The following is a 23,406-nucleotide window of genomic DNA, read 5'->3' as shown; positions in this document are numbered from 1 at the left end:
AATGGTCAGAGAAAACAGACTATATTGAAAACCATGGAAACTTTATTGTTCTGTCTGACAAAATTTCAAAGACATATCAAACTCTTTGGTATTATAGATATCAATTACTATAATAACCTTGTATTATTTCAAAAACCTACTGGCCTGATATATATTATGTAACAATGAGTGATATATGATAAGCTGAGAATTATGAAGATAGTAACCAAAACTTTGTCCGAGTTGTAAAATCAACACAACTAAACGAAAGTTAAATTAAAAAATATAATATCAAATGTCGAACGATGTTTTGAATGTATCAACCTATCAGATTTGACTGGTATTTATATAAATGTTTTTATTGATTAAAAATGCAGTGGCCTAAACAACTTGAATTAGATTCAGTATAACCAACATCCTATTATAAGATGCGATCCCCACTCAGGTTATGGCATTCTCCCAGGGAATTTCACTATTCAGGCCATTCCTAAAAGTGTTAAGAGTAAAAATCCAATAAACTTCTCGTTTTTTACGTATTTTGAGACCCCCTTTATTGTCGGGAGTCCTGATTCTTTCCAAAATTCTCCAATGGATGTCTTCTGGTTTATGGTTCATGTCAATGAAATGTTTAACTAAGGGCGCTGTAATTTTGGCTGTTCTGACTGCAGAGCGGTGTTCAGTAATGCAAGTTTGAATTGCTCTTGACGTCTCACCTACATAACCCAGGTTACAGGGACAGCGAATGAAATATACAGTATTGTTTGTTTTACAGTTCCACATCTCGGTGGCTTCAATAGAAACCCCATTGTGGACCAGAATTTCACCTTCAATAATGGACTCACAAGATTTAGAAGAGGAACATTTCATAGTACCTTTAATGGGTAAATTACCATTAATGGATTTTTGAATGAACATAGGTTTATTGGTGTTATTGGTGAACCGTGAGCGAACAACGAAATCTTTGATATTTCTGTTTCGCCGATCTGCGAATAAAGGTTTGGTCAATTTACAACTATCTGGATTACTGTTAAGAATGTGCCAATTACTATTAATAATTTGTTTGACTTTAGTATCCATCGTGGAGTGTCTGGTGACACATACCAGCGGAATATTACAATTGTTAACTTTAGAGGTCAATAAATGGTCCCGGTCGTAAAACCTAGCACATTTATAGGAATCCCTCACCAACCAGTGAGGGTATCCTCTATCTAAAAACTTCTTTCTCATTGTAATGGCTTGTTTATCAAAATCTCTCAAGCTAGTTCAGTTTCTACGCACTCTTAGAAATTGGGAAAACTGAATACTTTGTTTTTGCTTGCGGGGATGATAACTATTGAAATGCAAAACCAAAGGAAATGATGGACGGATTGTTGAACATTGCAAGCACTCACCCCCAGTCAACTGATCTGGGTTTAATCCATCACCGGTCTTTAGCCCACTCTGCCACCCCAGTTCAGACATATATGCAAATCAGTCTGACCCTGTGTCTCATGGGAAGAGTCAAGTCCGAACTGCCAAGCCATGTCTTCCCTGGACCGGAAACAAGCTTCCTAGGACCGGTTTCTGGCATTTCAGCCGTCTTCAGCCAGGCTTGCTTGAATCCAGTGGCAAAGTGAGCAAGGGACTCACGTCTGAGCATACCCTGCCAACTCATGGCGAACAAAGCAAAACAAAAGGAAATGATGGACGGAGTGTTGAACATTGCAAGCACTCACCCCCAGTCAACTGATCTGGGTTTAATCCATCACCGTTCTTTAGCCCACTCTGCCACCCCAGTTCAGACATGGCCATATGCAAATCAGTCTGACCCTGTGCCTCATGGGAACAGTCCAGCAAATGCAACAGCGTATTCCTTGCAGTGGGCTTCACAAAAAGATCTACTTCCAAGTGGCCCAAAGAATGTCTAATTAGGATATCAAGAAACTCTACTTTCTCAGTATCTATGTGTGCAGTAAATTTCAAATTCGAGTCTGTAACATTGAGCCATTCCAAAAATTCTGTGAGCGAATCTCTCCCACCAGTCCAGACAAAAAAGATATTATCTATGTATCTGGACCAGTGGGAGATAGATTCGAAAAAAGGGGCAATCTCGTTGTATATGAATTTGGGTTCAAAGGCAGCCATATAAATATTCGCAATAGAGGGCGCCACAGATGCACCCATGCTTACGCCTTTGGTTTGGCGATACAGGGTCTCATTGAATTCAAAGATGTTTTTGGTTAATACTATATTGAGGCATGTCAAAATAAATGGTTTGGAACAAAATATATTATATGTGTCAATGAACCAATCAGTGGCTGACATAGCTCCCTCCAAGGGTATGTTACTATATAAGTACTCTGTCTAAGGTCACCAAAATGCTTTGGTCAGGGCTAAAATTCATATTCTCTACTTTTTTTATCATCTCCATAGTATCTTTAATGTAGGAGGTGATTTTGGGAATATGGGGACGTAAGCAGTTATCAATAAATGTGGATACTGGTTCAGTGATAGTACCAATTGTGGAACCTATAGGTCTATAAGGTGGATCATGAATATTCTTGTGAATTTTGGGCATGCCATAAATGCAGGCTGTTTTGCCTGAATTATGGTTTAAAAAGTCATATTCTTTGGTAGTAATGTCACCTGCAACTAATGCCTGGTAGGACAAAGTCTGGATTTTTTTGGATATTTTAATGGCGGGGTTAGATTGTATTTTAGAATAAAACGTGGTATCATTGAGCATGGTGATCATTTAATGTTCGTAGTCGTCAGTATTGATGACCACTATTCCTCCTCCTTTATCACATGCTTTTATTATTAGATTTTTATTGTCAGCTAAAGAATGGAGGGCTTTGTATTCATCTTTATCCAAATTGTACAAGAGTTTAGGTATAAATTGAAAGGCTTTATCTAATCTTTGAAGAACTACCAGTTCAAAAGCAGCCACTTTGGGTCCTAATTGGTCCAAGGAAGGGCAAAATGTGGATGGAAGGGCTAAATGTTTAATAACTTGAGATGGAGAGTCCTGATCTATGTCTTCTTGAAAGTGTTTTTTAGTCTAATCTTGCGAAAAAAATAAGACATTGTTGCACATCCGTTGCATTGCATTTTAATCAGGTAATCCCTTTCGTCATTGTGGTTTATCTGTTCTTAATGAACATGCATAATATTGGTGAATTAACACCAATTGTGATAGATTAATGCTAGATATTTTGATTTTCATAACCATTCTCAGGTATCCGGTCCGCTAATATCAGTCCGAATTTTGGAGCATGATGATTGCTCACACTGTTACTGAATAGAGTACAGTTCTTATTTCTTTGTGATCTTATTGAATTATTAACATTGATTTATTAGTTTTAATTTCACATCTTACGAGCATAAATCTCGTCGGATTTATTTCCCAAAACGAAATCATATAGATAGCTTATACAAACAGCAGCTACCATGTACATTAATGATGGTTAGACCCTATCATACAGGTCTATAATAATGGTGATACATACATTCTTTTCAGCCATTTATTAGAATTAAAGACATCCACCAACTATGGAGTTGCAAGTTTTAATCACTAGGAACTCATCACCTTGAAACGAGATCTGTGAGTGATAGGCTACTTATTTTCTATCTTATTGTTTCTGGATTATATAATGTTACAGGCCTTTACTATTTAATAGACCTCTTTCATTAAACTTCATTTTTGAGCACTCAGATATAGCACCGTAAATAAATATAAAATCGTAATGTGTGATACATAGGAAGACCATCAGATTATGTATATAGATTGTTGCTATTGATACATATTGTGCTTTTTATGATAATTTAAAAAAAAGATATGTATTGTTTAAATAGATGTTTTTCATGAGAATACATAACAAGATATGGACAACCACTGATAAAATCTGAGTATGTTTTTTCTTTTTTAGATAATTGTGTGGCTTTCCTGAAGAAGGCGTTGTATACGCCGAAACGCGCGTCGAGTTAATAAAGATATTGCCACTTTTTAACTTTTTATGTATACATATTGATTAAATGTAATGTTTAATATTGTTTCATTTTTTAGATGTTTTGTATAAATATAATTTGTTTAAATAATATGAGAAGAAATTATTAAAATAGTAACAAATTTGAACATATTTTTTCCGTCTTCCTTGGTCTTCTTATTGTCATAGATGTTGTGTAATTTGTTTACTTTATTGATTTTGCCTAGGAGTTTTTGTCACTTCTCCAGACCTCCCCAGCTCAGTCCTTCACTACTTGAGGAACTTCTCTATACACCCCCAGCTGTAAAACAAAAGTTCCAGCCCAGGAGGTGTTAAAATGCTGGCTGATCCCTTGAGGGGTTATTCTTTTTAAGTCCCCATGAGACTTAGGGAGAGACTTCAATTTTCTGGTTGGGAGAGACTGCGCTTCTCCAGCAGCTCCCCCTGCACCTTACACTCACTTGGTGGTGACCCTGTCTTCCTGGGGCCACCACAGGCAGAAAAACAAGCAGGCAGTTTCCTGCAGGCCGAGCAGCCTGCAAAGCATTATGGGGCGCTTCCTCCAGCCTCATGCATACTAGAACAGCGGCTCTCCCGCTGTGCCTGGAGGAGCTGGCAAACCTGCTGTCCTTCGGAGGGCCCAGTCCCACCCAGGCCCTCCCGCTTCGCCAGGCGGGTTGGGGGGCCAGGTCCCACCCGGACCCCCAGGTGAGTGCTACATCTCGGGGAGCCCACCCCCGGCTGCTTATTCCGATCTTCGGGGGCCTGGTCCCACCTGGGCCCCTAGTGCCTCCGCTTTGCCCTTTCGGGGTTCCGGTCCCATCCGGGACCCCGTCTGGCTTCCTTGGTGGAGAACCCCCCGGGGAGTCCACCCCCGGTGGCTCCTTGCCCAGCCACGCTACCTTGCGTGCTGCCACGGGAGCCGGCACACGTCTTCTGGTCTGGAGGTTCCCGCCGGTCCAGGCGGACCTCGGAGGAGTGTGACGGCACTCCCCCCTCCTCCTCCTACTCTACGAGGCCCTGAGATGGGGTCCCGGTCCCCCTCCTCCTCTTCACGGGCACCCCCCCCCCCTCCCGACTTCATTCTCACCGGGGGACAGGGTGGGCTCCTGGTACCCCTGGGCACCATCGGGGCCCGGAGTTGGGATCCCGGGCCCCTGGATACTTCACGGGGAGTGCGACGTCGCTCCCCGGCTTGACTTCCCTCGCGAGGGGGGTTGCGCTACAGCATGCCCCCCTCCGTCTTATCACCAACTCCGGGGCCATCTTCACGGGGAGCGCGACGGCGGTCCCCGGCTATGACTTGTCTCGCGAGGGGGGTTGCGCTACAGCACGCCCCCCTCCTCCTCAGTGCCATCACGATCGGGGCCCGGAGTTGGGATCCTGGGCCCCTAACTCTCTCCGAAGGGGGTGCAATGGCGCTCCCCCTCCACAGATGTCTTTGGTGGCCAGGGTGGGCTCCTGGCACCTCTCTTGGGCCAGTTCATGGGGAGCACGATGGCGCTCCCCGACTTTACTTCTTTCTGGTGGCAGCCCCCGGGACCTGATCCTCCCTGGGGGCACATCATGGACCGGCGGCGGAGCCCCACGCACTTCGTCATCGGTCCTTCCAGTGGTCAAAGGTCACCTACCTTCTGGGGGAGGTGTATCTTGGCCCCAGGGGTCGATCGTTGCGATCTTGGCCTCTTCTTGCTCCTGGCGGCTCTCCCCAGCCACTGGGAGCACTCTCTTTCGCCCTCTGGATCTCACAGAGGGTGGATTCAGCAGGGAGCGGTCTTCACTGGCTCCCTGCGCCAGCCTTTCGCCGGGCTCTCCTCCTGGCCTCTCATCTCCCTGCGCAGAGGCCTCTGCTTCTGCGCACTGGTCCTGGTCTTTTCTTGGGACAGTCAGGGGGTTCCTCCTTCCAACTGCCCATTGCGCCAGGCTCCAGCACCCTCTGCCTCAGCAGACCACACCCCAGAGAGAGCTTCTGTTCCTGTGCAAGTTCTTTTAAAGATTTGGGGAGGGGGCTGGCAGGAAGTCTCTGTTTGCCCTATCACACAGCGACACATCACTTCTCTGCCCCCGCTCCCTCCTTCCTGCCCAGGCCTCTGGGTTTGTTCAAAATGGCGTCGTCCAGTGTCTCCTGCCACATGGTCTCTGAGAGCCCCTTCCCCCCATGGCTGCCTTCTCCCTGGTGCAGCTTGGTGCCTGGCACCCAGTGACAGCTGCTGATGGATTAGCCTGTAGCTCCACCCCACTTCTCTCCTTGGAGGGAAGGTCTTTGTCCCGGGAAGAAAGTTCGTTAATCCAGGCTGCTGGGTTCAGTCCCCAGCCAGGCCCTGGTTATGAGCTGACTCAGAGAAATATAACATTTCTGGATGACTCAAAAGCAGTACAAATATGAGTCTGGACTCTGCAGAATACTTCTTCTCTCATAGGTTTCAGTGGACTTTGGTGCGTGTCTGGAATTTGTAGGCCCCAGGAAAGCGAAACTAGCTCATGTGCTCCCTATCCTCATAAGAGAATAATGGAATAAATACGGGTAAGCACACTGGCATGTTTCTTCCCACTGAAGAGAGCCTATTCCATGTCACCACCCAATTCTGCATAAGTCCTGCAACACCATTCACTTTGTAGCTGCTCCTGGACTGCGCGCGCCAGGAATCTCCCCTGTGCAACCTGTACACATGTGCACACGCATGTACACGTGTCTGCATGTAACCAACCCGGTGCCCCAAACTCCAGCTACTGCGCAGCGGCCTAGGCAAGCTAGGGGCACACTAGTGAAATCCACATGCAGTCTCTTTCATCCTGAGTTCACTGTGGGTGAGTCCCAATTTATGAGGCTCTCACCCAATAAAAGCTCAACAAATAGGTGCTCAGAAGCGAAAAATCCTGGCGGCCTAGAAGATCAGAACCACCTTCTAACAGTGACATTAAAGCATGGAGATTTGCTTTTTTGCTAACTTGAAACTTGTGAAATGTCGATATAAACAGAACGCATATGGTTTGCAGTATAGTATAGTTCCCATGTGTATGATATTAACTGCTTGGGCTATATTTGCACCATTTCCACTTAAAGCCACCTTATGTATCATTGTTCCCTGTGCTTATTACACAGTTGCAGCCACAAGTATTTTTGTCTCATATTATCTTTTTCTATTACAGAAAGATGCTGAAGATGGAAATATTTGCAAAGACCAGGGTAAGCAAGAGGCGAAATGTTAATAGTAACACATAAACATTAGAACTGGGGTTCAGGTTGGGCATCCAAATTTAATTTAATGCTTAATACATTTTAAGCCTAATAAACAATACACATTCTTGTAGTTCTAAAAAAAAATCAAAACATGTCTTGACAAAATAAAACATACCTACAATGAGGGCAAGCAACTGCACTGAGCCAACAAAATTGGGTATACTAGAGCAACAGCAACATAGGCAGAGTTATCAAAATGTCTAAATTGCACTGAAACGTGTAAGAACCTGGCATCAATGGCAGTTAGTTTATTGAATTTGCAGATATGGGTTTTGAAAGATTCACAGAGTACAGATAAAGAAGCAACTTTGTCAGTATAAATACGAAAGAAGGTATGAGTACACTTCACATGTACAGTCAGTGCTTGTGTGAGAGGGGATAAAAGCATACTGCATATGTAGATTTTTTAATAAGTTGCAGGGTTTGTTGAGACAGGACATTCATCACAGAGGGAGTAGAGAGAAGTGATATTCATCCCCACGTTGTTACTGTCTTTAGTGGACCACTGGAAGCTGCTCTTGATGACAATGATTGCCAGTGTTCAGCCAGTGACAGTGGAGGACCAACCAAGATACCATCCTTCAGTATATGGAGCCTGGAGACCAATTAGAACAGAAGCCCATTAAGTTTGATTAGCAGTTTTATCTTAAGCCTTGGGACAATGTCGGGGAGTGTTCGGAAGTTGGGGTGCAAACATAGAACAGCTTCACTGTTGGGGCACTTTTGTACAAATAAGGATCACACAGGGCACAGTACTTAGGATAATAATTTAGTCTGAAAAAGGCATATCATTCTGACTCTCTGAGATAAATATATGAGCATAACAATGTGCGTTATACTAATTTATCATTAGTAGAATTTGTTGTGTGCAAGAGTGCCAGATTTGTGAGACACAGTGGGTGAAAGTTTGTTGTCTCCGTGAAACTGGCATCCCAAGTATACTTTTCTTGTGATTATCAGTTTGTCAACCCAGGTGAGGGTTAGGCAGGCCATTATAAAGGTACACCAGTCTTTGATGAGGAGTCCGTGTTGGCATATATGCAGTAGGATGTTGTGTTCAAAATGGCAGTTTCCTAAGATCATTCAGGCTGATGCAATTTCAACTGCATTTATCTCAGCAAGTCTTGCCTAGGGTGGCCAGGAGATAAAGAATTCCCAGAGTCTAACAATGCACATTTCAAAGTCTAAATGAACCCTTACATGTTTGTGGATAAGCCACGTTGACGAGAATGCATTTTTACCATATTATTGAAATTCAGATCAAGATGAAGTTTTCTGTTAGATACCAAGCCTATGCCTTTGATTTGAAAAATTTATGTGATTGACATCCTTTTTAGGTCGAGCCTAGAGCAGCGCATGCGCTGCTTGCTCGACTTTTAGTAAGGGGGTTTTCAAAGTGCTATCACTGTCCTCAAGCTTGCGTGCACGTGCGCGTGCGCAGCCTCCATATGGGTTTCCGTCAAGGCTCATTAAGCCTTGCATGCCTCTCTCCGCCTTGCAATTCCCTCCCTCCTCCTCCCTCACCACAGAGCGCGTCTTGAAAGACAACACTGTGTCCATTTCCTACACTTTCAATTTGAGCAGACAGGTAACAGGTTAAAGCAGATGACACGATGTCGAATAGCGTCCAGCGTTTGTGCATCAAAAAAATCATGGGGTCTTGCTTTGAGTTGTATTGTAGCAGTAGAATATGGAGATGTTCCCAGCGCTGCCGGTAATGTGCGTTTCCTTTTATTCTTTAACTTTCTTCTTTTATTCATAGATGCTTTGGAAGGGGATTCTTCTTTAGCTTTTGGTTGCCTTGAAACCTTTGAGGAATTCTGTTGACTGAAGTGAGTTGGTACATGTCGTGCTAATCCCCCCTGAGAAGCAAAACTTGCATTGCAACCTCCAACCACACACTTGAATGGTTTATCCCCGCTACGGGTCACCATATGCCTCTGTAACCAACTTTGACTCGTTGAAGGTGTGTTGTATACTTTGCACCCTTTCCACAAGCAAACAAAAACCCCTCCTCGCTGTCCATCCACATGTATTGAACGAATGAGATCTGCAAGATCAGGGCTGGAGTTGAAGCAGATCTGGCACAGGTCCCAGCAGCAGTTGTATGATATGTTTTTTGATGCCGAAGTTATGCTTCCTTGGCCATTCATCATTCATCATTGCTGGAGTTGAACGGCCACTGGAAATGGTGCTTGCGCACGCCTCGCTCTGCCTCTGTTTTGCACGCGCTTCAACTCCCTCCCCCTCCCTCACAACAGAGCGCGTCTTTTAACTTTCAGCCTGGCCAGAGGTAGTGTGGTAATCTGTCTGGTTTCCCTCCCGGTATGACTGGGTAAAATCTGCCTGATCTTAATTTTTCGATGCACAGTTTGCGGAAGACAGTACCTGCCAAACACCTACAGGCGGAAAAACCAACAGATTGCCATAATTAATTTGCACCCAAATTGATGTTTTCCGCGCCATTAGAACGAGCACTGTGGGCCACCTTTCCATGTCAGTTTCAGTTATGCCCACAAAAGTTAACAAGGCACTAGCTTCCAAATTTGTACACTGGACCACCAGAGAAATGTGAATTTGCGGAATCCGAAGTCGGCCTCCTACCGGGAAATTCGCAGCCACCCTTGCGCTCCCGCTCCGCCTCCGGCACATCATCCACTCTGCTTCCCTAATCTCCCTAAACACATGGCCCGAGGAATGCAGGGGCCCCGTAGCCCTTCTGCGGCACTGAAAAGGCCTGGAGTACGTCCCTCCCTCCCTCTGCGAACTTAGTCTCCCTCGCCCCTTTATCCCAGTGGGTCGCCCCCATTAGACAAGCATTGGCATAGCCAATAGGTCTCACCTTTGGGACCTTATAAGTAAAAAAAAAAAAAAAAAAAATTAAAGTGTAAGACTTCACGTTCACATTTACTGCATCCTAAATACGAAGTAAATGTAAACGTGAAGTGTTATACATACTTACTTACAAGATAAATACATTTTTGGCCATGCCGAAAGGTGATGCATACTGAGAAACACTTTTGTAAAATTCCCTCTGGCTTCCAATTTCACACAGGTGACGCAAATAAATCCTTCCCTAATTCCGATAGTGTGAGTGAAAAATAGAGAATAGTTTAAAAAAAAAAAGCAAAAAGGTTCAATAAGTGAATGTTCGGACTGGTGTCTAACCCTGTTGATGTTTAATGTGTACTTTGAGCAATACATCATGAAAAAGTAATGTGCACGATGTGGATACATTCACTTACTGATCCTTTTCAATTGTTTTCACTAGTCTCTATTTTTCTCTAACACAAGCTGCGCTGGTGAAGAATTTCTTTGCGTTGCCTGTTACTATATGTGTGGATTACATTGCACACAGCACGATTTTTCTGTATGTCAACATGGCTACTATTCGTACACTCAATGTGCTGAGGAGCACAACAGTAGTTTCAGGCTCGAAAACAGACCAGTTTATTACTAAAGTGAGCCTCTCGGGTTTTTGCATGCTCTATCATCCCATATATTTTGCTGCTTGCATTAACAAGCCAGAAGATTTTCCATTCCCTGCTGCTTTTCACATTTCGCAGTAGATGGGGATCGGCTCAGCAAGTGTACATGGCATTTCATGTTTCTATATCAGAGGAACATACAAAACCAGCAGTTTGCGTGTGCTTTCTGAAGTGAGTAACTATTTACCATCCTGTTTACCAAAGAGAGCAGGCAAGTCCCTCCTCGCTCTATTGACCACCACATATGAACGAGGCATAAAAAGTACGTGTGACTGGGATGAGGCAAGGCAGGGGGTCTGGTACTAAAGGGCCGCTCCGAGGAAGGCCTCTGACATCCGGTCACAAGACATAAAGATGCGGGGCTTTACATGACTATACATGAGATATTCAGAATTATTTCAGATGTGAATAGAATACAGGAATGGTTTAGTCTAGTTTGTATTTGTATTTGTATGTGGATTTATTAAGCGCGATTGATGCCCGGGGGCGTCCAAGCGCTGAGGGACCGACAGATGTATAGGCAGAGGCGGGGATAGTTACCAGAATTATTGTGGGGAGTTGAAAAGAAGAGTCTTGAGCTGTTTCCGGAATGAGGTAAGATTAGAATTGGCTCTCAGATGAAGAGGAAGGGCGTTCCATAGCTTGGAAGCGTTATGGGTGAAGGTCCTACCGCCTGCTTTGGCTCTTTTTATTCTGGGTGCGGTGGCCAGAAAAGTCTGGTTTGACCGTAGGTTTCTGCTTGGATGGTAGTGAGAGATTAGGTCGCGGGTGATGATTGGGCCTTTGTCCCAGAAAGCCAGGTGGGCAATACACAAGGCTTTGAAGTGGATTCTTTGGCGGACTGGCAGCCAGTGTAGACTGGTCAGACTAGCTCTGACGGATTGTCGGCGTGGGAGCTGGAGCAGTGTCCGAGCTGCACAGTTCTGTACTGTTTGAAGTCTCCGCAGTGTGTAGTCTGGTGCAGCGAGGTATAGGACGTTATTGAAGTCCAGGCGGGACTGGATCAGACCCTGGATGGCTACTTGTTTTGCCTCCATGGGTAAAAGATGAAGAATTTTTTTGAGCATTTTAAGAAGGCCAAAACAGGTGGCGGAAAGTTTGGTAGCTTGTGTGTCGAATGACAGGGATTTATCGAGCCACACCCCAAGACTCCTGATGTTGTCCTTGGGTGTTGGGGGGGTGCCCAGACAGGGTGGCCACAGGGAATTGAAGGAGCTAGGATTCGCGGGACCTAGAAGCATCAGCTCCGTCTTGTCCCCGTTTAGCTTGAGTGATGAGGAAGACATCCAGCTCTTTACTTCCTCAAGGCATTTACAGAGTCCCCCGCTCATGGGAATGTTGGCCTCATGTGCCAGTGAGACCACCAGCTGGGTGTCGTCCGCATAGGAGATGGATCTTAACTCCATACGGAGGAACAACCTCAGCCAGTGGCCTTATATAAATGTTAAATAGCGCCGGGCTTAAAGAGGAGCCTTGTGGGACCCCGCACCTTAAAGGTCTGCTGGTAGATACTGATTCACCGTCGAATACCTGAAAGGATCTGTCTTTCAGGAAGGACTCGAACCATAGCCAAGCCTGGTGCTTGACGCCATCATTAGACAGACGGTTCAGCAGGATGTCATGGCTGACCGTGTCAAAGGCCCCGCTGAGGTCAAGGAGGATCACTGCCACTGATCCTCCTTGGTCCAAGATTTTTCTGGATTCCTCGGTGACCTTGAGGAGGGCGGTCTCGGTTCCGTGCTTGGGTCGGAAGCCTGTCTGGGTGGGGTCTAGCAGTTGGTTGGTTTCTAGGAAGGTGACCAGAAGGCTGTTGATGTATTTCTCCAACACCTTGCTCAGCCAGGGAAGCAGGGAGATTGGCCGATAGTTGCTGAAGTCTAATGGGTCCAAACTGGGTTTCTTCAGCAGTGCTTTAACCATGGCCCGTTTCCATCCAGGAGGGACCGTGCCGGAGGAGATAGAGGCATTCAGGAGGTCCATTATGATGGGTAGGGTGACCTGAGATGCCGACATTATAATGTCTGGTGGGGCTGGGTCGTTGGGGGAGCCAGATTTGACTTTCCGGGCTACAGTTTCCAGAGATGCCAGATCTAGGGGGGGGGAAGTGAGCTAGTGTAGTGGGAGTCTGTAAGGTAGGGTGTGCCAAGACTGTGTTAGTCGAGGCTGGAACGGAGGTGGCCAGGGGGTGAAAGGAGGCGTAGATTTTGTCAATTTTTTGGTGGAAAAAGGCTGCCACATTGTTGCAATGCTCTGTGGATGTGGTTACAGGTAGGCTGGGTGGTAGCTTGGAGAGATTTTTTGCTATTAGGAAAATCTCCCTAGGTTTTGATTTGGCTGACATGATTTTGTTGGAAAAATATGCCGCTTGAGTGGCTTTGATTTCTTCTTTGTACTCATTAAGTAGCGTTCGGTATTGGGTTTTTCCTATTGGAGAGAAGTCCAGACGCCATTTCCTTTCAGCTTTCCTGCATAGGCGTTTCTTTGCCCTAAGGGCCTCTGAATACCATGGTGCCGATTTGTGGGAACGTTTTAGAGTGGTTTTTCTTTTGGGGAGAATGTTGTCAAGGGATTAGGTGATCCAGTCTTCATAGGTCTGGTCAGCTAGGCGTGGATCCTTATTATGGAGAGGAGGGTTGCTAGCGAGTTTGCTCATCCATTTGTCGACTGGAAGGCGGGACCAGGCTCTGGCTATTCGTACTGTGGGTTTAATGGTTGGGGGTTTGAGTGTGGTCCAGGTGAAGGGGACTAGTAAATGGTCAGTCCATGGAAGGGGGATTGGTAGGCTAGATGTAAGATCTGCGCAATTGCTGAACACAGGGTCCAGCAAATGGCCTTTGACGTGAGTGGAGGACCTAACGATTTGGGTTAGCTGCAGCGCTGCTAGGTCATTTATCATCATAGTGGCTATGTGATTGGTTGTGGAGTCAAAGTGGCAGTTAAGATCCCCTAACAGGGTGAAGTTCGAGGAAGTGCTGACGCGTTCCGCCACAATCGAGGCGAGAAAACTGTGGAATTGTTTGGGAGGGCCTGGAGGGCGGTAAATTAGAGTACCTGTGAAGCAGGTGTTAGGGGAGAGTTCGAGGCAGAAGGCTAGGCTCTCGCAGTCAGGGATGGTCTCCGGAATTACTCAACAGAGCAATTGGTCTTTATAGATAATAGCTAGACCTCCTCCTCTGCCCTCAGGGCGGTCCTGCCGAATAATTTGGAAGCCGGGAGGGAGGGCTGTGATTACCGCGGGGTCCGAATCTGTGGCCAGCCATGTTTCTGTTAGGAAGACAATGTCTGGCATACGTTCTTCCAGCAATAATGCAAACTCTGCCCTGTGTTTGGGCAGGGATCTGCAGTTGAGCAAGAACATGCGGTACTCATGTGAATGGTCTGGAGCCGGCTTAGGTTTAAGGGTTGATTGGCAGGAGGGGCAGGAATGTGGGATGTTTTCTGCATGAAACTGGGACTGGAGGCAATCTCTGCCGGTGGGTCTTAATCCCATGAGAGTTTCCGAGTTGTAATGTCTGAGTTTTATAGTCGGGGATATAGGGGGGTGGCCCTAGGCCCGGTCTCGGCAGGGACGAGCACAGACGAGCTTGCCTTCGGCGCGCAATCGTCGCGCCCGCTGCGCTAGTCCGCTGCGCTTCCGGTACATGCACATGTTTTGAAGAAGGGGATAGGTGAAGGCGTGGCCTCTAGTGGGCGTGCCCAATCAGGGCGAGTGGAGATAATTAGGCGGGAAATGCGGCGATTTCGCCCTTCCCAGCGCTCGTTTTCAGCGTGTAAGGGTGCCTGCACACAGAGGATGTGTCCCAGGAGGGGTGAGTGAGTTAAAATCCAAGTGACAAAAATACAGTATTTTAAGTTTTAAAAACAGTGAATAGTTCTGTCTCCTTTTACTCCCGGCTGCACCTCAGGAGGGTCCAAGTTATCTGACTCGCTTGTAGTTCAGCGCGTTTTTATAGCTAGGACTAAGGGGGCGTGGCCTCTAGTGGGCGTGCCCAATCAGGGCGAGGGGAGATAATTAGGTGGGAAATGCTGCGATTTCGCCCTTCCCAGCGCTCGTTTTCAGCGTGGAAGGGTGCCTGCACACAGAGGATGTGTCCCAGGAGGGGTGAGTGAGTTAAAATCCAAGTGACAAAAATACAGTATTTTAAGTTTTAAAAACAGTGAATAGTTCTGTCTCCTTCTACTCCCGGCTGCGCCTCAGGAGGGTCTAAGTTATCTGGTTGGTTACGAATGCGTTATGAAATATTATAGGGGTGTATGTAGCACTCATCCTCATATACATTTTGATTGCTGAATTATTAATAATTATTGCAACAATGCTTACCCACATTATTTGTAGGAAGAGACCACCAAATAAACATTAGTTTATTGCAAAATGCCAATACTTGTGTGTGGGTCTGTATGTACTGAGTTTGTGATTCAGGCTCCATTTTCTCCTGCAGAATTGAGATATTCTGACTGGTTTGTCTGATATCCCTTCCTACAAGAGAATAACTCTGTGGTAAAGGTGAGAGACACCTGCCAGTTTCCCATTTATCGGGAAAGGTCATAGTTCACTTTTGGGGCTTATTAAGTCTACCGGGTGTGACCACAATAATTTCAGGGAATACACCAAGATGGCAAATAGGGGCTGGCATAGACCACATCAGCCTGCAATGGCCAATGCTCTTTTTGGCCTGTGGTCCGGAAGGAAGAACATGCGTCAACTGGATGGAGGAGTTTCTCCCCGCTTAACCAACAGATACAGCCCCCCCCCCCCCCCCCCTTCCGAAAGGAAGCAAAAGGGTGTCTGGAAAGACATCTTCAGGGGATCCCACTACCATAACCTTCTTGTCCAACTGGAAGCAATCAGACTTCGTTTTGGTCAATGTTACATTACATCTTTTATTTCCCTGATCAACCAAGGGATGATGGGCATCGGAGAAAACACATAATTTACTTTCTAGTCACGGCTCAGCACAGAAGCTCCATTTAGAAAGATCTCCACAGGGATAATCTCTTGAACAAAACAGATGGCATTTTGTTTTCTCTCCAGTGACAGCACTGGGATCCCTCATCACACAAACAGCAGGTTCACTACTCCTTGCCAGTCCTTCCACTTGTGTGATGTAATATTAATCTAGTTCATAATAGTAATAATGACTTAGTCTTTATATACACACACACACATATATATATATATGAAGCTTCATACGGATATTACTATAATCCGATTTAACAGTGATAAAGTTACCACTGTAACCTTGAGATCCCTACAGATGTCAGTGGTGAGTGTTAATTCTCTAAATCGTCCTCTGGGGTTAATTTGGTGTTTTGCCAACCTCTGCACAACAGCTTGCACACACCAATAAATTGTGAACGATGGCTCAAACCGCTAGAAGTCTCTATAAGAAGAACAAGTTATATAGCTTGGGTAACGCCCTTTCTGTTAGAGATTCCTCACCAACACTCCCTTCCTCCACATTCTGTAATTGGACTCTATCCATTAAAAAGTAGTGGAATCTGCACACGGATTACAACCAATTTTCCATTGGGGCTATGCGTCTGGGTGTGTGGACAGCCTTGAAAGCAGCCGATATCTGCTTGTGGGATATTTGGAATTCTTCACTTAGACAGGGTATTTACCCTGCAGTCTGGAAACATGCTTTTCTTTTACCCATTCTAATAAAAGTGAATGCAGATCCTGAAATCACTAGTAACTATAGACCCATCTTGTTACTTCTTGCTAAGGTCTTGGAGAAAGTGGTCTATCAGCAACTGGCTGGCTATATTGAGACTAATGATCTCCTTCATGACTCTCAATCTGGCTTCCGTCCTGGTTATAGCACGGAAACAGCTTTGATTTAAATGGCTGATGCTATACGCTGGGCGGTGGATGGAGGCTCTAAGGCGGTGTTGGTGCTGCTAGCTTTATCTGCAGCATTCGACACCGTCTCCCATCCTATCCTCCTGAATCGGCTTAGGGATATTGGCATCCAGGGTATAGTGTTGAAGTGGATATCATCTTTTTTATCTGATCGCAAACAACAAGTTCAGACACACCCTTTTACTTCTCCTATTAAACCTCTCAAGTGGGGCGTGCCTCAGGGCTCTGCCCTGAGCCCGCTCCTTTTTAATGTATATTTGACCCCTTTGGCTGAACTGATTGCAAATACTGGGATAAAAATTATATCCTATGTTGATGATACCCAGCTTCTGTTCACCTTTCGGGATGCTCTCACCTCCACTTTCGATCCGTTAAAAGAATGCCTGAAAAATATTTTGACCTGGATGGATCAGAATTTTTTAAAACTTAATGCTGACAAGACTGAGATCTTGTTTTTTAATCAACCTTGTTCCCTCTCTTCGAGCCTGTGGTGGCCGGATGAATTGGGCTCTGCTCCCCTACCCAAGGATTCAATTAAGAACCTAGGTGTTAGATGGGACAAACATTTGTCCTTGTCTACACAGGTTCAAATGGTGTCGGCTGCCTGCTTCGGCAAAATCAAAATTATTTAAAAATTCATCAATTATCTCCCCAATGCTACTCGTAAAACGGTGGTTCATGCGCTGATTACTTCCCACTTGGATTACGCCAATGGGCTATATCTGGGTCTTTCACTTGGCCTGATTCGTAGACTGCAGACAGTTCAAAACGCAGCAGCTCGGTTGATTTGCGGGGCTCCTTTACGTCATCACATCACCCTGTATTTGCGACAACTTCATTTGCTACCCATTGTCAAACAATTTGAATTCAAGGCTTTGATCTTAGCCTTCCGAGCTAGTAAAAGTAAAGGCCCGCTATATTTAAGAAAGAGACTTCGTCCCTACCATCAAGCCAGATCTCTTCGATCAAATAACAAGCATCTTCTTGTCATCCCTCGCTTCGTAAAATCTAGAATGAGAGGCAAATCCTTTGAGGTGGGTGCTACTCAATACTGGAATAATTTACCGCTTGAGCTCCGCCTGATTTAGTCTGAATTGGAGTTCCGCAGGTCCTTAAAAACCTGGTTATTCAGTCGCTCCGACTAGCTTTTCTGCCTTCTTGGCTTGCCCCGGTCTGCCTCAGCGCCGGGACACCCCGTTGGGGGTAGCTGTGCGCTTAACAAAATTTCTTTATTATTATTATTATTATGGGAGTGATGCCTATATAGGCCCCGTACATCATTTCTGGAACGGAATGGCATCAGTGCAGAGCTGCACAGAGGTGTGGATGAAAAGTTTCCGGATCCAGTCTGACACTTGGGGAATTTTCAAAAAGTGAGTAATCTGTGTCTAGATAGGGTCTCTACCAGATAAAGCATTACTGAAGTTAGGTAACTTGGTCGATTGGCAAAAAGATCCACCTGAGGGGTGTCTTACTGGGCAAAAATGTCCTGAACCACCTATGGGTGGAGACACCACTCATGGTCAGCAAGATGATGCCGACTTTGTCTGTCAGCTCTTGTATTGAGAGAGGGTTTGGTTTTCATAGCATTGGTCAGATGACTGGCAATTAACCAAATCCCATGCTGGTTTGCCAAGGTCCAGAGTTTCCGCTCTTACCTATAGAGAAGGTGAGACATCCATTGAATCTAGTTCTATGTCAATTACAATATAAGTTCCCCTGCAGCGTCTCCAGAAAACACAATGGTGCCTTCCGGTTCTCCCATATGCTGGAACGAATATTTATGAAGGCACCACTGAAGAGCCCTCGTGGGCTAACGTGCGTGCGTGACCAGGGCATGCAGAAGACCAGCAGACCTAGCAGGCAAAGAATAGTCAGGACTCTAATTGGAGCTTCTGCCCTAATCATCAGAATCCTGTCCCAAATCATCTGCGGAGGGAAGACTTTGAGTAATGTTCTGTCCTTTACCTCCCCTATGACCACAAGAGGGCTCTAGGTGCTACTTGGACACATTGATAGAAAATCTCAAATTGAACAGCAGGGATGCTGTCGACTGCATTTGGCATGACCATGAGCGGCATAAAGGCTTTTGCCAGCTAGTCGTCCAATTAGGTGAATATGGTGATCCCTGACCTACTGAGATGGGCTGTGACTTTCGGGAAGCCTCGAGGTGCTGATGTCAGTCCAAATGGAAGGGCCACAAACTCGTAGTGAATGTATCCTACCATGAAACACGGGTATCTCCTGTCCTGACAGCAGGATTTGTATGTTAAAATACACGTCCTGCAAGTTGAGGGACACCATCTAGGGTTCCACTTCAGAGCCTAAAGACCCTAGGCCAGAAACAGCATCATGAACCTTTCCTTGCGTAGGTGGAAGTTCAAGAGCATGAGGTCCAGGATTGGACAAAGACTGCTGCCTTTCTAGGGAAGCAAGAAGTACTGGTAATAGCACCCTTGCCCAGTTTCCTGTTCTGGTACCTACTCCAATGGTCCTTGTTGGAACAGGGCTGCCACCTCATCCTACAGTATTCACAGATGGTTCTCTCTGAAGTAATTCCATGTGCAGGTTTTTAGGGAGACGTCTGCTGGAAGGTAGGGTATACCCCCTTTCTACGATCTGAAGGTTCCACTGCTCCAAAGTTCTAGCCTTCCAGGCCTGTAAAAAGGGAACATACCTGTCCACCAGCAGGCCTCACATGCTCCTTCAAGGCTGAGCTAAAGCTGCTTTCCAGATGGTGCGGCAGAGGAAGAGATGGGAGTAGGAAGTCTGCTGGACTTTATATCACCTCTTCCCTGGCCTCTGACATGTACTGTCTGACAAACTGGTTCTGCTGAAGAGAAGGCTGTTGGGGCTGATGCTGTTGAAAGGTGAAGCTGGCAATCCTTTGTGGATTGCTAGCCCAAAGATTCGGCTATAAGCCTGCTACCCTTAAAGTGGTTCTGAGCTGAGTCCGCCTAATTCCCAAAGAGCCATGCTTCATCAAGAGGCATATCCATCAACTTGTTTTGAACATCCCCGGAAAAGCCAGTCAACTGAAGCATAGCATGTTGACTGTGGGCCACTAATGAACTCCTTGCACTGACTATGGAATATGCTATATCTAGACCAGCTGGTATTTGTCTGGAGTACTTCTGTCTGCCCTGAACCACCTCCTCAAAGTGTTCCCTAATGAGGGCAGGTAATCTGGATACTTCTATCTGTGCCATGTCCCAGAGGTGGTGATGATACCTGCTTAATAAGAAGGCCACGGTGAGAGGGCAGAGAGCGATGCTGCCAGATGAAAAGGCATTTTTCTCCATGTGCCTCCAGCTTCTTCTGCTTCCCATCTGAAGGAGTTTCTGGAAGGTTCCAGGATTCTGTTTCATACCTGAGGAAACCTCTGTAACTAAACTCTATAGAAGGTGTGAGTGGATAAAAAGGGCAGGCCCCTGGGCACTGGCCTATAGCAACTTGTAATGAGCCAGTTCACTGCTGTTATGGACATGGGTTTATCCAAGCCGCCATCACTGCAACAATGGGAGAGGCAATTATAGAACATGTGCCTCCTTTTGTAAAACATCTTGAAAAGATGCCAACTCAGGAGAGGGGACTTCACATGCAGTCTATTTCAAACTAGTTGTCCATTTCCGGCAGTGCTGTTGGATATAGATTTGCACCCTCACTCTCGTTTGTGCTCTACTGGGCTAGTTCTGACATAAGTGGATCAGAGTCTGACCCAAAGATTTCATGCTTTGTCTGCCATTCACCCGGCTATGAGTTATCGCTCTACAGCCCTTTGAACCTTTCCTCCTCAACTATTTGTTGAACGTTCCTTCTTGAACCTTGAAGTTACTGTGTGTCCCCACACACCCCCTCCCCCCAATCTGTTCAGAAGGAGTCAGCAGTGTTGTTGGCGCTGACGGCAGTGGTGTACTTGAAGAAAGATGCATCAGTAGCCATGCCAAAGGTCAATCATTCTGCACTTGGAAGCTTCCTGATGGCACTGGAGTCAGTTCTAAGTGGAGCAGAAGGGGCAAATGGGGCCTAGGGTGGATCTGCTGGCAGAAATGTGAATGGAGTCTTGTAAAGTCCCGCTGGACCTGCAGGTGCTCTAGAGGAGACTGTTCCACACTTGCCTGCATCAATAAGGAATGGGTTGGCATCTAAAGCATTAAGCCCCCTGTAGGCATGAGGCAGCATTGGACAGCGTGCTATAGGCTGAGGAACCGTAGGGGCTGCTGAGCTGAGGCCAGCGGCTCTGCTGGCAGAGGTTCTGCAGAAAGAGTTAAATCTACCAATCCTGGTTCTAAAGACCACTGCACAAGAGACAGAGAGAATGTCAGAGTCTTAACTCCAGGTGGGGATCTCCTAAGCGAAATGTCCCCATGCCTTTTTTTATTCTTGTGTTTGTTCCATTTGTCCCTTAACGACTTCAAAGGAGGTGACTGGTGCTAAAATGCAAATGGCATCAAGATCTGCGCTCCCTGTAGGCGTAATGAAGCCTTGTGCCCTTAAGTTGCAAGAGGCCACACTTGCTGCACATCCATAAGTCGTGCCCCTGTACACCAGATACACACTTTATCGGGTCTGAAATGGACATCTATCCATTACAATCACTACGTGGTTTAAAACCTGACTTTAGAGTTAGTCATTAAGACAATTAACTGCTCTAAACTTTCTCACAGAAAACTAAGGAAAGTAACTCTGGATCCACATGCATTAATAAGGGAGATGAGGAAGGGGGCGGCGGAGGGAGAGTGTCCCTCAACTGTCTGTGACTGACATCCCCCATATTAAATGACTCCCCAAGGAGAGCCCCTGCACATCCACCTGAGCAAACCTGCATCATTGTCATTAGAGACAGGATAGAAGGAGCATTTGAAATTTCAAAAGTATAGCCTCTTCTGATTGGCCATGCCTGGTCACCACAAGAGGATATGTATTTTCCCTTCTTAGTATGAGCACAGGGGGGACAGTAAGACTGAATATCCAGGAGTCAAACTTCTGCTGGTTAGCTTTATCCCTCCAGAATTGGCCTAAGACCGAGAATGTCCTTGCTGCTGAACCTGCGGGTAGAAAGAAGATGCATCTGCCTGCACAAGGAGCTGGACTGTGCCTGCCAGGAGTGACCTAATCCAAGCAAGGAGGTCCAAGGTCCAGCTGACTGGAAGGACCTGCATCGGACAGCTTGATGGATACCCACCTCTGGATGTGATCAGCTTTATTGATGAATACCCCAGAGCTCTGAGGTCACGTCAGTCATGCTTCTAATGAAAAGATAGAACACCAGAATCTAGGAGATGCACCATTGCCTTTACAAGTCAAGACGAGAGAGCCTCCATGATCCCCCCATTTTCCTCCAACTGATGTGAGACCTCAAGATTATTTATCCTTATCCCCTGGCATCCCTCCCCATTGGAATAGAGACTAGTATCCATGGTGCCATCATTACTCCTAGTGGGTCCCCATGGTCACTGTAGAAACTGTAGCACAACTGGTAGTTTTTGAGATGCAGGCCCCTGCAATAAAAAAGGTTATTTTGGACCAATTTAATTATATTACAGGTTGCAGATGTGAGTGGCAATGCGCTAGGCTACTACCCACTATGTCAGTAACCCAATAACGAGTTATGTTGTAAGGAAACATATATACACATCAGTGGAGAGCTGTTATCAACTAGCTACATATTAATGTACTCATACACCTTCACTCTTTTTGATTTTTCTCTTATTTGAAAAACATTTTCTTTTTAAATCCGCTTTCAAAAAACCTTCTTGCTTGTTATTCCAGTATATTTCATCCAAAATTTCTTTACATTGATAACTTTTTAATAGCATGTAAAATAAAGTACAAGTTCTGTGAATAGTTCTTAATACTCTGATACAGTCGCAGCCAACACGTGTTTTGTGGCTCACCAACTGCTTCTTGAGGGCTGTGAAAAATGAGCAGACAAAACACAATAAATCCCACTTAATATTTACAGCATTCAACTTTTTATAAATATACCACCTAACAGACAAAAAGATCATTATTTCTACTATATCAAATTCTAGAAGTAACCATATTCTCCTGCAACAACCATGTCCTGGTATGTTTTAGCTTTCAGCGCAAAATAACTGCAAATTCCATTTAATTCTATTATCTCCACGTCATATTACGGTCCTTCAATCTATGTCATGGTTTTAATTTGCACCTTGAATCTGCAAAAACCCAACACACCATATGTATTGTTTCTAAAGAAATCCAGAACCGTAGCAAAAATAAGAAACACTTGAAAGTAAAAATGAAAAGCCTACGTTTCAAGAGAATTGTTCAAACCAGTACCTGACCCGAACCCCTAACACCTGTAATGCCATCACATGGTATACGCATATATAAGACTTGGTGCTTTAGCATCAACCACTGCGAATGGATAAGAAATTACACATTCAAGGCTAACATACTTACTTATTCAATATTTAAAATTAATATTATTCACTGTTCCCAGTACCAGGTTTTTACTGTTCTGCAACCAAAGGTCAAGAATAGGCAACAGTTAACGCAAAAATGTTTTAAAAAAATTGAAACCAAAGTAGTCAGAATTTTGTCTACCTATCCGGTCCTGAAAATGAAAGGCTTGAGGTTCAAGGGAGTTTTTCAAAACCAATACCTGTCTCGAACCCCTAGAACCTTTGATGTTATTGCTTGTAATACCCATATCCCTGCCAGGTCCTCCCTGAACTGGAACACAAGCAAGTTGGTTTTGCATATGAATCCCTAAGTACTCTTGGTATGCCCAGATGTGGGTCCTAGGCTCACTGTGCCACTGGAAACAAGCTATACCCTGCTGAACAGCCCAAAATAAGGGCAAAACCGGTCCTGGGTTGCTTGTGTTCTGGTTCGGGGAGG

At 45.4% G+C, this 23,406-nt stretch overlaps 1 protein-coding gene across 3 annotated transcripts in view; it reads left to right on the top strand.

The window, feature by feature from the left end:
* Positions 1–23,406, top strand: part of HPS4 (HPS4 biogenesis of lysosomal organelles complex 3 subunit 2) — a 431,024-nt gene that overhangs the window by 190,135 nt on the left and 217,483 nt on the right. For all 3 annotated transcript variants that reach the window (XM_085635656.1, XM_085635655.1, XM_085635658.1), the window contains exon 9: positions 7,095–7,131. In XM_085635656.1, the coding sequence (XP_085491782.1) occupies positions 7,095–7,131 (37 nt within the window). The remainder of the gene's footprint in view (positions 1–7,094; positions 7,132–23,406) is intronic.

The sequence above is a fragment of the Triturus cristatus genome, chromosome 11 (genome assembly GCF_964204655.1).
Source record: "Triturus cristatus chromosome 11, aTriCri1.1, whole genome shotgun sequence".
NCBI lineage: Eukaryota > Metazoa > Chordata > Amphibia > Caudata > Salamandridae > Triturus > Triturus cristatus.
Note: the sequence above shows the minus strand (reverse complement) of the source record. Positions and strands in the feature narration are given on the sequence as shown.